This window comes from Nerophis ophidion, linkage group LG15 (genome assembly GCF_033978795.1).
Source record: "Nerophis ophidion isolate RoL-2023_Sa linkage group LG15, RoL_Noph_v1.0, whole genome shotgun sequence".
Lineage (NCBI taxonomy): Eukaryota > Metazoa > Chordata > Actinopteri > Syngnathiformes > Syngnathidae > Nerophis > Nerophis ophidion.
The window spans coordinates 25929068-25944411 of NC_084625.1; the positions used below are offsets into that span (position 1 = coordinate 25929068).

At 41.6% G+C, this 15344-nt stretch overlaps 1 protein-coding gene across 1 annotated transcript in view; it reads right to left on the reverse strand.

The window, feature by feature from the left end:
* LOC133569914 (uncharacterized) overlaps positions 1–14943 on the reverse strand; it is a 53238-nt gene extending 38295 nt beyond the window's left edge. The window contains exons 1-3 of the mRNA XM_061922502.1: positions 14906–14943; positions 13873–13990; positions 2068–2310 (exon numbers count right to left, since the gene is read on the reverse strand). Coding sequence (XP_061778486.1) covers positions 2068–2310; positions 13873–13990; positions 14906–14943 — 399 coding nt within the window. The remainder of the gene's footprint in view (positions 1–2067; positions 2311–13872; positions 13991–14905) is intronic.
* Between the last annotated feature and the right edge of the window lie 401 nt (positions 14944–15344).

A 15344-nucleotide genomic window follows, 5' to 3' on the forward strand; every position in this document is an offset into this window, starting at 1 on the left:
GAGCCCCGCCACCCGGCGGAGGAAACTCATTTCGGCCGCTTGTACCCGTGATATTGTCCTTTCGGTCATTACCCAAAGCTCATGACCATAGGTGAGGATGGGAATGTAGATCGACCAGTAAATTGAGAGCTTTGCCTTCCGGCTCAGCTCCTTCTTCTCCACAACGGATCGATACAGCGTCCGCATTACTGAAGACGCCACACCGATCTGCCTGTCGATCTCACGATCCACTCTTCCCCCACTCGTGAACAAGACTCCGAGGTACTTGAACTCCTCCTCTTGGGGCAGGCTCTCCTCCCCAAACCGCAGTTGGCACTCCACCCTTTTCCGGGCGAGAACCATGGACTTGGACTTGGAGGTGCTGATTCTCATCCCAGTGGCTTCACACTCGGCTGCGAACCGATCCAGTGAGAGCTGAAGATCCTGGCCAGATGAAGCCATCCGGACCACGTCATCTTCTGCAAAAAGCAAAGACCTAATCCTGTAGCCACCAAACCGGATCCCCTCAATGCCATGACTGACCTAAAAATTCTGTCCATAAAAGTTATGAACAGAATCGGTGACAAAGGGCAGGCAGCCTTGGCGGAGTCCAACCCTCACTGGAAACGGGTCTGACTTGCTGCCGGCAATGAGGACCAAGCTCTGAAACTGATCATACAGGGAGTGGACCGCCACAACCAGACAGTCCGATACCCCCCACACTGAGAACTCCCCACAGGACTTCCCGGGGTACACGGTCGAATGCTTTCTCCAAATCTTATGAGTAGTAAGAAATTGCGTTATCAGTGGCCTAGTGAGATCGGTGGGTCGTGAGTTCCAATCCTGGCTGAGTCATACCAAAGACTATAAAAATGGGACCCATTACCTCCCTGCTTGGCACTCAGCATTAAGGGTTGGAATTGGGGGTTAAACCACCAAAAATTATTCCCGGGCGCGGCACCGCTGCTGCACACTACTCCCCTCACCTCCCAGGGGGTGATCAAGGGTGATGGGTCAAAGGCAGAGGGTAATTTCGCCACACCTAGTGTGTGTGTGACAATCATTGGTACTTTAACTTTATTTTGACCGTCGATAACAGTCTGAAACAGGTGTTGCCGTACCAACGCCTAAGTGGAACAATTTATGCCAGCTTTAGTCAGTCCCGCAAAACTTGAGCTTCACAATTTTCCAAATGTGCACAAAGAAAGCAGACACTTGCATTCCTCAACCAATTCGGTCTTCATTTTCACTCAAATAAAACATGACTTCCCCTTTTTTTTTGTAATGAATATTTGATTCTGGGTTTGATTTACATACGCGGTGTTAAATGTCATGTTGAAAAAGTTGTTTTATTCATGCCAAGATTCCCAGAGTATAAAAAAAAAAAAAAAACCAGGAGGCTGCGATTGTGGCATATTTTCATATGCCGTCATAAGCATTTTACATTGAGAAATAGGGGGAGGACTTTTTGTACTGCGCTGTCTAGGCTGACTATGTTTTGATCGCCGAAAACTGGGACACTAATGCTTTATAAATTCAATACATTGAAAGTATGTGCAGAAAATTGTTACATTACGGTACAGCCTGGATGGCGGGGCTATGTTAACACAGGATATTGGTTTGTTGGGAGGATTGCATCTGAGGCAGTGTTTTACTCCAATTTCCCATCAATGTAAGTCTCCCGTGCAGAGTCAGAGTTGCAGAGGCAGCACATGGTTTGCATTAATGCTTCTTTTTCATCATGCACACATCTGAGGGAGAGACACTTCCCTGAGCATAATGTAAATAAGGAGGGGGGGGGGGCACCCGATTCTGTCTTTCCGTGGTTGAATAAAAACATATTAGTGTCAACAGAAGAAATGGAGGCAACATGTCACTGTTACCTGCCAAAGACCATCTTTCTGTTGTCATTGAGGCGTGCAGGCCTTATCTGTGGATCGCGATGCTCAGTGTAAAGCAAACACACTGTTTACACACAGCTAAAACAACATGGTGGTTAAGAACCACTCATTCATATCTCACATTGGAGTCGTGCTAACAGACGCAGATTCCAAAAAAATAAATGCTTTTTTTGGAAAGAGGCCTCACCATGACCAGGTTCTGGTTGATGTGCAGGTCTGTGTCGTAGACGTGGCCCTGGTGCTCAACAGGATCTGTGGACACAGTCCATTCTTGTTGGTCCTTCTTGTTAGTCCAGGCGAGAGCGGGGCCTCCGAGGTGGCTGTGAAGGGCCACGCTGATGCTGTAGAAGCCCCTGGGAAGCTTGTCTCTGGTGGCCCTTAGACAACGCACGCACACATCCACAGGCTGGGGGGTTGTTCTGTGGGGCACCTATAACAACACACACAAACACGCACACGCACACACACACACACACACTATAAGATGTGTAGGCGGGATGGTGAATGTTGCATAAGCCACGTAACAAGTGTGACATCATCCAAACACGACACGGGTGGTTGATTATAAAAGAGCATCTTTAAAGAAACGCACCCTTTGTGTTCCTCTTATTCCATGCCAAAGAATGTGCACAGTTTGGAGGTGCAGTTTGCTCAAGTTTAAGTCAAACACACCGTTTACCAATTGACGAGTGCTTGAAAAAGACTGGAGTTTTACTGACTCACAGGTGCTCGTCGAAGAGCCGAGTGTATTAACTCAATGCTGCTCGACAAAGACTTGAGTTTTACTGATTTCCAGGCACTCGCTAAAGACTCACGTTTTACTGACTCACAAGCACTTGACAAAGACTCCAGTTTTATGGACTCACAGGAGCTTCACAAAGACTTTAGTTTTACTGACATACTCGTGTCGGACAAAAACTCAAGTTTTACTGACTCAGAAAGACTTGAGTTTAAATAGACTCACGGGCGCTTCACAAAGACTCAAGTTTTACAGACTCACTAGTTAGTGTCCAACAAAAACTAATTTTTTTTGTAGACTAGTGCTCGACAGAGACTTGAGTTTTACAGACTCAAAGATGCACCACCAAGTTGTACTGACTTGCAAGCACTATAGGAAAAGTTTTCTGACTCACAGGCACTCCACAAGTCTCAAGTTTCACAGACTCACAGGCGCTTCACAAAGACTTGTCTTTAACAGGCTCACAGGCACTCACAGGAGCTTCACAAAGACTCTAGTGTTACTGACATACTCGTGTCGGACAAAAACTCAAGTTTTACTGACTCACAAAGACTTGAGTTTAAATAGACTCACGGGTGCTTCACAAAGACTCAAGTTTTACAGACTCACTAATTAGTGTCCAACAAAAACTACATTTTTTCGTCGACTAGTGCTTGACAGAGACTTGAGTTTTACAGACTCAAAGATGCTTCACAAAGTTGTACTGACTTGCAAGCACTTTAGGAAAAGTTTTCTGACTCACAGGCACTCCACATTTACAACCTTCCTCAAAGACTCGAGTTTTACCGACTGAATAGTGTTCGACAAAGTCACGCGCCTTACAAACTCAAAGATGCGCAACAAAGACTCGAGTTTTACAGAGTCAAAGTTGTGTCACAAAGATTTGAGTTTTACAGACTCACTAGTGTCAGACAAAAACTCAAGTTTTACTGACTCACAACTGCTTCACAAAGACTTGAGTTTAAATGAACTCACAGGTGCTTCACAAATACTCAAGTTTTACTGACTGACTAGTGTTTGACAGAAACTTGGGTTTTACAGACTCAAAGATGCTTGACAATGATGACCTGACTTGCAAGTGCTCCACGAAGACTCAAGGTTTTCTGACTCACAGGCACTCGACAAAAACTAAATTTTTTAGTAACTTCGTGGCGCTTCACAAAGACTTGTGTTTAACAGGCTCACGGGTGTTTCACAAAGACTCAAGTTTTACAGAATCACTAGTTAGTGTCCAACAAAAACTACATTTTTTCGTCGACTAGTGCTTGACAGAGACTTGAGTTTTACAGACTCAAAGATGCTTCACAAAGTTGTACTGACTTGCAAGCACTTTAGGAAAGGTTTTCTGACTCACAGGCACTCCACAAATGTCAAGTTTCCCTGACTCACAGGCGCTTCACAAAGACTTGTCTTCAACAGGCTCACAGGCACTCCACAAAGACTCGAGTTTTACTGACTGAATAGTGTTCGACAAAGACACACGCCTTACAAACTCAAAGATGCTCAACAAAGACTTGAGTTTTACAGAGTCACAGTTGCTTCACGAAGATTTGAGTTTTACAGACTCACTAGTGTCAGACAACAACTCTAGTTTTACTGACTCACTACTGCTTCACAAAGATTTGAGTTTAAATGAACTCACAGGTGCTTCACAAATACTCAAGTTTTACTGAATGACTAGTGTTTGACTGAGACTTGAGTTTTACAGACTCAAAGATGCTTGACAATGTTGACCTAACTTGCAAGTGCACCACGAAGACTCAAGGTTTTCTTACTCACAGGCACTCGACAAAAACTCAAGTTTTTAGTAACTCACAGGCGCTTCACAAAGACTTGTGTTTTACAGGCTCACAGGTGTTTCACAAAGACTCAAGTTTTACTGACTCACTAGTGTCGGACAAAAACTCAGATTTTACTGACTCTGATAGTCACACACACACACATAGACACACACACACACTAGGTCTGTTGAAATTACTCCCTGCATTTGACTGACTGAATAGAGTTTGACAAAGACCCAAGTCTTACAAAACTCAAAAATGCTCAACACAGACTTGAGTTTTCCGGACTCAAGGGTTCTTCACAAAGCTTTGAGTTTTACAGACTCACTAGTATCGAACAAAAACTCAAGTTTTACTAACTCACAGGTGCTTCACAAAGACTCACGTTTTACTGACTGACTCGTGTTGGACTGAGACTTGAGTTTTACAGACTCAAAGATGCTCGACAAAGTTGACCTGACTCGCAAGCGCTTCACGAAGACCCAAGGTTTTCTGACTCACAGGCACTCGACAAAAACTCAAGTGTTACTGACTCATAGGCGCTTCAGAAAGACTTGTGTTTTACAGGCTCACGGGTGTTTCACAAAGACTCAATTTTACTGACTGACTTGTGCTTCACAAAGACTCTAGATTTACTGACTGAATAGTGTTCAACAAACACTAAAGTTATGTTCTTTATAAATACTCAAGCTTTACTGACTCACAGGTGCTTCACAAGGACTCGCGTTTCACTGACTGAATAGTGTTCGACAAAGACTTGAGTTTTACAAACACAAAGATGCTCAACAAAGATTCTGAATCGAACCGTTTCCTCCATGAATTTAATCGAATCGCACAGTTCACAAAGATTCACCGTCCTACCAAATATGGTGGGATGAGAGAACTCCCAGAATCCTCTTTGAATGTGTCCTGATATTTTTGGCAAGTAAAGATGTGGAGTAAAACATTCGTTTTTTATGTTTTTAGTGTGAAAATCTCTATCGTTGGCACACTTGCAGATGGCGCAAAATTGTGTTGGTACTCTTTCAACAATATAAGAAGCAAAGAAGGAGCACTAAAATCTCTATTGAAGGCCATATTTAAGTAATTATATATACAATCATTTATTTTTGCGCAATTTTAGTAGGTACAACAATTTTACTCAAATTACGATACTTTTACGTTTCCATTACGGTAATTTGCCATGTCCTTTCTGTTACCTCAATCTATGAGTGTTTGGAGAAAAGAGTTGTCCCTCAGCTAATTATTATGCTTTAAGTTTCAAGCACAGGTTTGGGTGACAGGCATTAGATTCCGTAACAGTCACAGTGAACCCCGTAAAATTCGCCCAAAGCATCTGGTCTTATTGCTAGCATTACGTTATAGATAGATATGGGCAAAACTTTGTTTGCCAACAATGAAAAGGAATAAAGTGGGTGTGAAGGACGCTTCTGAGAAGAAGTAGGGGATGATATTTACTGAATTTATGAAATACATCATAAAAACATGACCAAGCGTGTCGCCATCTTGGCTAGTCCGCACCATTATGAAGCAGAATGAGTCTAACGCCAGCCAAGAATGTTAAATATAGTATCTAAACAGTGTACATTTATACATTACAATATTTAAAGGCTGATGATAATGGGTTGAACATAGAATCCAACCCGCACCCTCCTGATGTAGAAAGAGGACGATAAAATAATATCCATACGGTACACATTTATCCATGAAAATTTTGAAAAACTGCTGATGGCGTGTTTGACAGAGATACTGTTATACTTATATTCCTTAGGTTTTTTAACTGACACCGGTTTTCGATTTTCCATCCCAATTCATGAATTGATTAATGTGGACCCCGACTTAAACAAGTTGAAAAACTTATTCGGGTGTTACCATTTAGTGGTCAATTGTACGGAATATGTACTGTACTGTGCAATCTACTAATACAAAATTCAATCAATCAATGCATGACTTGTGTTTCACCGACTTGTGGCTGCACGGCAAAGATTGTACACTGGCTACTCTAAAAGATTTCCAAGTTTTAATTCCTTATTATTGTTCCTTGAAAATATGGTTTGCTAAAATGTGTCTGTGACAGGTCTCCAGTCGTCATGGTGTGGGTTGCAGGGACCATCGATGCAAGACGCATTGTAATAGGTTTGGCACTCGTTTATTCTTTCAACAAACAGTGTCGACTCCCAGTCCGTGGCGCCAATTTCTAGCACGACCTCTTTTCCTGCTCCTGCTCGTCTCGGCGCGCCTCTCGGTGGCCGGTGGCTGCGTCTTCCGCAGGGGCTCATCTCTCCTCTGGTCGCTCTCATCATCTTTGTCGTCGTCTGTTGCAGTTTCTCCTCCGTCTTCTGCCACGATTGCTCCTCCTTCTCCCCTTTTAAACTGCAGGAGCAGATGCAGGGATTGAGAGCAGGTGTGTGGTTTACGCACCTGACTCTGATGGCTGCAGCGTAGCTACAAGCTTGCCCCGCCTCTCTGCTCCGCTGCATACTCCGCCTACTGGCCGCCATCTTGGGTAGGACCGCTGTTTGTCCTGCCCTGCTGTCGGTTCGCCGGCTCCGTCTCTCCACAGTGTCACTTTTGTAATATTCAGCGCACCAACACAATCTTAGTAGTCGTTTCTCACTTTAAAAGTGTGTCACCATGGCAGGCCGCACCCATTGCTCTGTATATATTTTCAAGGGGGGAAGGTGAGCCCTGCAGTAATACTGCTCAAGCATATTTGCATACCAAAACAACGACAAAAAACAATTTGGGCAGAAGTGAAATTAGTATAATTGGTGGCAAAGCGGTTTAGCCCACACATCTCACGTTTTGGGAGGTGACAGAGGCCTCCAAGCCCCCACATTGGAAAAAAAAATGTGCATGGGAGGAGGAGGACGGGTAGAATAGAGAATAAAGGAGCAAAGGAACAAAAATATAATAGAGAGGCACCCCAATTTGCACATGTGTGTGTTTAAGAGGTATTGTTTGCGCGAGACGGCAAGGTGAAGGCAAAAGGTGAAGTGAGCCAATTTTTCCATATCAGAGGTGGTTTGTTCGCCCCGAGCCTGACTTGTGCCTAAAGTGGCGTAACATTACAGCACTCCTACAGATGAGATCAAAGGCTCCACAGAGGGATCCGTCATGCTCCGGTTGGCACGTCGCCGCCCTGTCGCCGACGTATCTTCTCAAGCCTTGAGAATGCACTCCTAATGGAGACAGGAAACGCCACATACAACAACTTCCTTTCTTTCTAAGTATGGGCTAATATTCGGAGATTAAGCTTTCTCGTTAATTATTTTCATTTTAATTAGTAAATCTTAATTAACAATGAACATTTACCCTTAAAATGTTTGGCTTGGGAATGAAGGGGGGGGGGGGGGGGGAGAAAGGAGAGAATAAATATGACAATCTTTTTGGGACCTCCGGGCAGGATTACTGATGCAGGCTGCCATAGTTATTAAACACGTTCTAAATTAAATGCCTCCATGAATTTTGCACAGAAATACATTTTCATAGTTTTGCATGCCAAATGTGGCATTTCATATTTCATATTCATCTCACCGCAGTCATTTTAGGGAAATGTCATCTAAACAAAGATTTTGTCATTTACCAAAAGGAATTACTATGCGTGCAGCAAGGTTGGGCCATTGCTTTTTTTCTTCTCTTCCCCGCTCCCTCTTCTTGCCCCCTATTCCGCCTGTGCCGGTTGTTTCAAGTCAGCAAGCCATAAAAAATCTTTATCTCAGTGAAACACAGCAATTTGGGAGATAATCGAATGGTGACTGGGGGGCACAAACGCCAGTCTGAGGAATTATACCACAATCTCCCCTGCATTTACAACCTTCCTCAAAGCCAGTTGTCACCCTGGAAGGAAAGCCCCTGACTGAAGATTCATTACATCTTTAAGCCAGCATGGTGGCATGGCTGCCTCATCCCCGCCTGCAACACAACAGCAGCACACTCCTCCCACAGCTGCTGATGAGCTTCCGTCTCACTTCACTCCATCTCCTTTTTTTCTTCGACTTTCATTCCTAAAACCACAAAGATCGCTCGAGCAAACCTGCAAGAAGTGATTGCACTGTTTTCACACTTGTGTAATGAAAACAGTGACGAAAGTTTAAATACCAAAAGGCAGGATACCTGTGTGTACACCATTTCATGCAATTACATCATGAGTTGCTTGCTTTTCAATACATGATCAAGTCACGTCTTGGCAAATACTAAATATTTCCAAAACATGAACTTGATGACTTTTAAAGATTTACTTTTCCCACAGGAAATAATGTGTTGCCATACAAGTACTGTAGAAAATCAATCAATCAATCAATCAATGATTATTTATATAGGCCTAAATCACTAGTGTCTCAAAGGGCTGCACAAACCACAACACAAACCACAACGACATCCTCGGTAGAGCCCACATAATGGCAAGGAAAACTCACTCCCAGTGGGACGTCGGTGACAATGATGACTATAAGAAACCTTGGCGAGGACCGCATATGTAGGCAACCCCCCCACCCCCCATCTAGGGGAACCAAAAGCAATGGATGTCGAGCGGGTCTTACATGATACTGTGAAAGTTCAATCCATAGTAGATCCAACACAACCGTGAGAGTCCAGTCCAAAGTGGATCCAACACAGCAGAGAGAGTCCCGTCCATAGTGGAGCCAGAGGGGAAAATACCCCAAGCGGAGGCGGATCAGCAGCGCAGAGATGTCCCAGCCAATACACAGGCGAGTGGTCCATCCTGGGTTCCGACTCTGGACGAGCGGTCCATCCTGGGTCCCGACTCAGGACAGCCAGTACTTCATCCATGGCCACCGGACCGGACCCCCTCTTCAAGGGAGGGTGGGACAGAGGAGAAAAAGAAAAGAAGCGGCAGATCAACTGGTCTAAAAAGGAGGTTTATTTAAAGGCTAGAGTATACAAATGAGTTTTAAGGTGAGACTTAAATGCTTCTACTGAGGTAGCATCTCGAACTGTTACCGGGAGGGCATTCCAGAGTACTGGAGCCCAAACAGAAAACGCTCTGTAGCCCGCAGACTTTTTTTAGACTCTGAGAATCACTAAATAGCCGGAGTCCTTTGAACGCAAATGTCTTGCCGGGACATATGGTACAATACAATCGGCATGATAGGCTGGAGCTAGACCGTGTAGTATTTCATACGTAAGTAGTAAAACCTTAAAGTCACATCTTAAGTGCACAGGAAGCCAGTGCAGGTGAGCCAGTACAGGCCTAATGTGATCAAACTTTCTCGTTCTTGTCAAAAGTTTAGCAGCCGCATTTTGTACCAACTTTAATCTTTTAATGCTAGACATGGGGAGACCCAAAAATAATACGTTACAGTAATCGAGGCGAGACGTAACAAACGCATGGATAATGATCTCGGCGTCGTTAGTGGACAAAATGGAGCGAATTTTAGCGATATTACGGAGATGAAAGAAGGCCGTTTTAGTAACGATTTTAATGTGTGGCTCAAAGCAGAGAGTTGGGTCGAAGATAATACCCGGATTCTTTACCAAGTCGCCTTGTTTAATTGTTTGGTTGTCAAATGTTAAAGTTGTATTATTAAATAGACGTCGGTGTCTAGCAGGACCGATAATCAGCATTTCCGTTTTTTTTGGCGTTGAGTTGCAAAAAGTTAGCGGACATCCATTGTTTAATTTCATTAAGACACGCCTCCAGGTGACTACAGTCCGACGTGTTGGTCAGCTTTAGGGGCATGTAGAGTTGGGTGTCATCAGCATAACAGTGAAAGCTAACAACGTATTTGCGTATGATGTCACCTAGCTGAAGAGTGCAGGGCCAAGGACCGAAACCTGGGGAACTCCACACGTTACCTTAGCATATTCCGAGGTCACATTGTTATGGGAGACACACTGCATCCTGTCAGTAAGATAAGAGTTAAACCAAGACAGGGCTAAGTCTGACATACCAATTCGTGTTTTGATACGCTCTAATAAAATATTATGATCGACGGTATCGAAAGCAGTGCTTTAGTACCTAATTTACCAGTATAATCAGTTCTGTGACCGAACTTTTGACTCGAAACACTTGTTGGAATTCTTAATAATATTGATACTGTTGTTGATATTTTGCATTATTGTTTGACTACTTCTGGATTGTTTTGTGTCATGGTTGTGTGTCCTCGAAATCGCGAGGATTGCTATCCTAAATGTTGCTGGGCTGGGTTTGGTTTTGGAATTGTAATTGTAATATTAAGGTATTATTGTGTATTATTTTGTTGGATTGGTTAATAAAACAACAACAACAAAACACCATCTAACCTCCAATTGAAATGAATTCAAACCAATTCTGGTTGATGCAGCACAATTTTAACAAGCCTTAAAAAAAAAAATAAAGATTAGATAATAATGTATCAAAACAATGCAATAGAATGTAAAACTACCAACTTGCGTAGTTTTATGAAGTAAGGTAATTATAATGTATAGGACTCACTTTGGAGACTGGACTTCTGCGGTATCTCTGTCAAACACGCCATCAGCAGTTTTTCAAAATTTTCATGGATAAATGTGTACCGTATGGATATTATTTTATCGTCCTCTTTCTACATCAGGAGGGTGCGGGTTGGATTCTATGTTCAACCCATTATCATCAGCCTTTAAATATTGTAATGTATAAATGTACACTGTTTAGATACTATATTTAACATTCTTGGCTGGCGTTAGACTCATTCTGCTTCATAATGGTGCGGACTAGCCAAGATGGCGACACGCTTGGTCATGTTTTTATGATGTATTTCATAAATTCAGTAAATATCATCCCCTACTTCTTCTCAGAAGCGTCCTTCACACCCACTTTATTCCTTTTCATTGTTGGCAAACAAAGTTTTGCCCATATCTATCTATAACGTAATGCTAGCAATAAGACCAGATGCTTTGGGCGAATTTTACGGGGTTCACTGTGACTGTTACGGAATCTAATGCCTGTCACCCAAACCTGTGCTTGAAACTTAAAGCATAATAATTAGCTGAGGGACAACTCTTTTCTCCAAACACTCATAGATTGAGGTAACAGAAAGGACATGGCAAATTACCGTAATGGAAACGTAAAAGTATCGTAATTTGAGTAAAATTGTTGTACCTACTAAAATTGCGCAAAAATAAATGATTGTATATATAATTACTTAAATATGGCCTTCAATAGAGATTTTAGTGCTCCTTCTTTGCTTCTTATATTGTTGAAAGAGTACCAACACAATTTTGCGCCATCTGCAAGTGTGCCAACGATAGAGATTTTCACACTAAAAACATAAAAAACGAATGTTTTACTCCACATCTTTACTTGCCAAAAATATCAGGACACATTCAAAGAGGATTCTGGGAGTTCTCTCATCCCACCATATTTGGTAGGACGGTGAATCTTTGTGAACTTTGCGATTCGATTAAATTCATGGAGGAAACGGTTCGATTCAGAATCGATTCTCAATTTTTAAAATAGTATTGGTGCCAGTTCTATTAAGTACATTCCTCCATAAATTAGATAAACAGCTCTGACAACACTTACATATTACTTAAAAGAAAATTGGTTTTGTTTAAAAAAAATATTCTACCCAAACATTTAATAAAGCCAAATACAAATAAGGCAACAAGAGAAGTATCCTACATTTATATTACCTAAAGTAAATGTGTACAGCAGCTATGGGCATCTGCATCAACATTATTATTTGCCTGAGTGGTTGGACAGGACAGATTAATTAATATATATATATATATATATATATATATATATATATATATATATATATATATATATATATATATATATATATATATACACACACACAGTACAGGCCAAACGTTTGGACACACCTTCTCATTTCAATGTGTTTTCTTTATTTTTCTGACTATTTACATTGTAGATTGTCACTGAAGGTATCAAAACTATGTCAGGTGACTACCTCTTAAAGCTCATCGAGAGAATGCCAAGAGTGTGCAAAGCCGTAATCGGAGTAAAGGGTGGCTAATTTGTAAAAATTAGAATATAAACATGTTTTCAATTTTTTCACCATTTTTGTGATGTACATAACTCCACGTGTTCATTCATAGTTTTGATGCCTTCAGTGATAATCTACAATATAAATAGTCATGAAAATAAAGAAAACCCATTGAAAATGGGAACATTTGTTTAAAATTTGGGCTTGTGCTATATATATATATATATATATATATATATATATATATATATATATATATATATATATATATATATATATATTTATATCCATCCATATATATATATAAATAAATAAATATATATATATATATATATATATATATATATATATATATGTCTTAATTAGATCATCCATATAATAGTGCTTGATACCGTGGTATAGCGCAATATATGTATGTGTGGGAAAAAATCACAAGACTACTTCATCTCTACAGAAGTGTTTCATGAGAGGTTCCCTCAATCACCAATATATATATATATATATATATATATATATATATATATATATATATATATATATGTATATATATTTTTTTTCTTTTTCTTTTTCTGAATCAATTAGCAATCGTTCCCAAATGACAATCACATATGATTAAGAAATATTTATTTTTTGCAACCCTAAAATTTAACATTGCCTTTCTCTGGAAGGTTTTCACTTACAAACAAACAAAAAAAATGCATCAGAATACCTAGTGTTTTAATCCAGATTTTTACTTGCCAAAAATATCGGGACACAATCAAGAAGGATTCTTGGAGTTTCGTCATCCCATCATACTTGGATATCGCCCTACCCTAGTAGCACACAATGCAAGTTCCATGTTTTGTTCTACTTTTTATGTATATATTTAAAGTGCAAGTTAGTAAAAATGTATTGTTATTGGAGGTTAAAGAGAGTATTTCTGTATTTTGTTTCCACACTTACATTATTTGTAGGGTTCCCAAACTATTTTGCACCCTCATGTACAGTATGGGTGTCAACTACAAAGTTTTTTGCTTAAAAATGACAAAAAAAACTCCCAATAAAATCTTACTCCGCATATTTACCTGCCAAAGCGATTGGGACACTGATGAGGAAGATTCTGGGCGTCCTGTCTTAGTAAAAATGTATTGTTATTGGAGATGAAGGAGCATATTTCTGTATTTTGTTTCCACACTTTCATTATTTGTAGGGGTCCCAAACTATTTTGCACCCTCATGTACAGTGTGGGTGTTTACTGCAAACATTTTTGCTTAAAAACAACCAAAAAATCTCCCGATAAAATTTTTACTGTGCATCTTTACCTGCCAAAGCGATTGGGACACTGATGGGGAAAATTCTGGGCGTCCTGTCTTAGTAAAAATGTATTGTTATTTGAGATGAAGGAGAGTCTTTCTGTATTTTTTTTTACCACACTTTCATTATTTGTAGGGTTCCCAAACTATTTTGCACCTTAATGTACAGTATGGGTGTAAACTGCAAAGTTTTTTGCTTAAAAACGACAAAAAATCTCCTTAGAAAATTTTATTCCGCATCTTTACCTGCCAAAGCGATTGGGACACTGACGAGGAGGATTCTGGGACTCCTGTCATCTGACCATATTTGGACACGGCTTCCTGGCCTTCCCCCAGAGCTCGGTGCGACGGGCCTTCAGCGGCACTGCACAAAGACACACCGGAAGTTAACGCTGTTAGCAACCTGCATTCTGGACCCCGACAAGCCGACGGCAGCACAATCTAATAATGCCGCAGCAACACACTTCGTCTCTCCTTCTCGCGCTCCCTTTCTCAGCCTTTCAATCTTATCAGAGGTAACGTAATAAGCCGCCGCTTCGTTCCGTCTCCTCGCTACGTCTCTTAATTCCTCAAAATAAAGCAATATCACAGGGACCCCGGCCTGCCTGTGACTGGGGATAAGATGCGAGTAAAAAGAATGATAATTCGGCAAATAAATGTTCAGCATCAAAGGCAAGGCGCCAGCGCTTTCTTTTCTTTCTTCCCCTGTTTGCCTATCAAAAGTATTACATGTGCTTTCATCAGTTCACAACAAGGCACAATGTGCCTCCTAATGCAATTACTCAACCTCCATTAAATCAGAAACAGAGGAGACAAATGAATTGTTGCAAAAACCACAAGTCAGCGCCGCGTCGCCCCTCTTTTTTTTCTTTCATGGGCAAACGTGAAATAATTTCTCATTCAATCCCAGGCAGATGTAGCCCTGGGTGATGCGTACAAAGTCTCCCGTGTCTAATAGCCACCCACCATTGATATCAGAAGGAATTTACAGGGTTCAAAGCTGTCGAGAGGAGGTCATAGCGCTAAACTCCCAACTACATTCATCTGACAGGGCTGGTGTCCAACTACCACCCACCCACAAAACAAGCAAACACAAGAGAAAGATCCTGATGGGCGCAGTACTTTCTTGATTCTATCACGTCAGCCGCCACGCCAGCCCGTAATTACTTAAAAACCCAAACACGCCGAGCCAGGTGCCCGCGGGGCGCTCGCTTTTACGAGTTGTGACGTGTGATCTCCGGCTTCCAGTGGACGAGGCGAGAATTGATGCGCCTCCGACCCCAATGACGTGGACGGATTTTTATGGCCCCGAGCCATGCTACCCACAATGCATTGCGCACGGAGAGGACTTATGCGATTACATGCTTCCTCGGACGTCAGCGGGGATGCTTTTCACGCGAGTGGCGGTGATGCGCCATCAGATGGGGAGGAATATGGAAATGAAATGGACTCACCAGTGGGGCGGTGAGTTGAGTCTGGGCTGGGTTGTTTCCTCATGGCTTTTTGGATGAGGGGCCTGTAAATAAGCTACGTTAATAACTATTACCATACGTAACAGTTACTGATGTCTTTTTTAGCAACATGTATTAAAGGCCTACTGAAACCCACTACTACCGACCACGCAGTCTGATAGTTTATATGTCAATGATGAAATATTAAAGGGGAACATTATCACATAACCTATGCAAGCGTCAATATATACCTTGATGTTGCAGAAA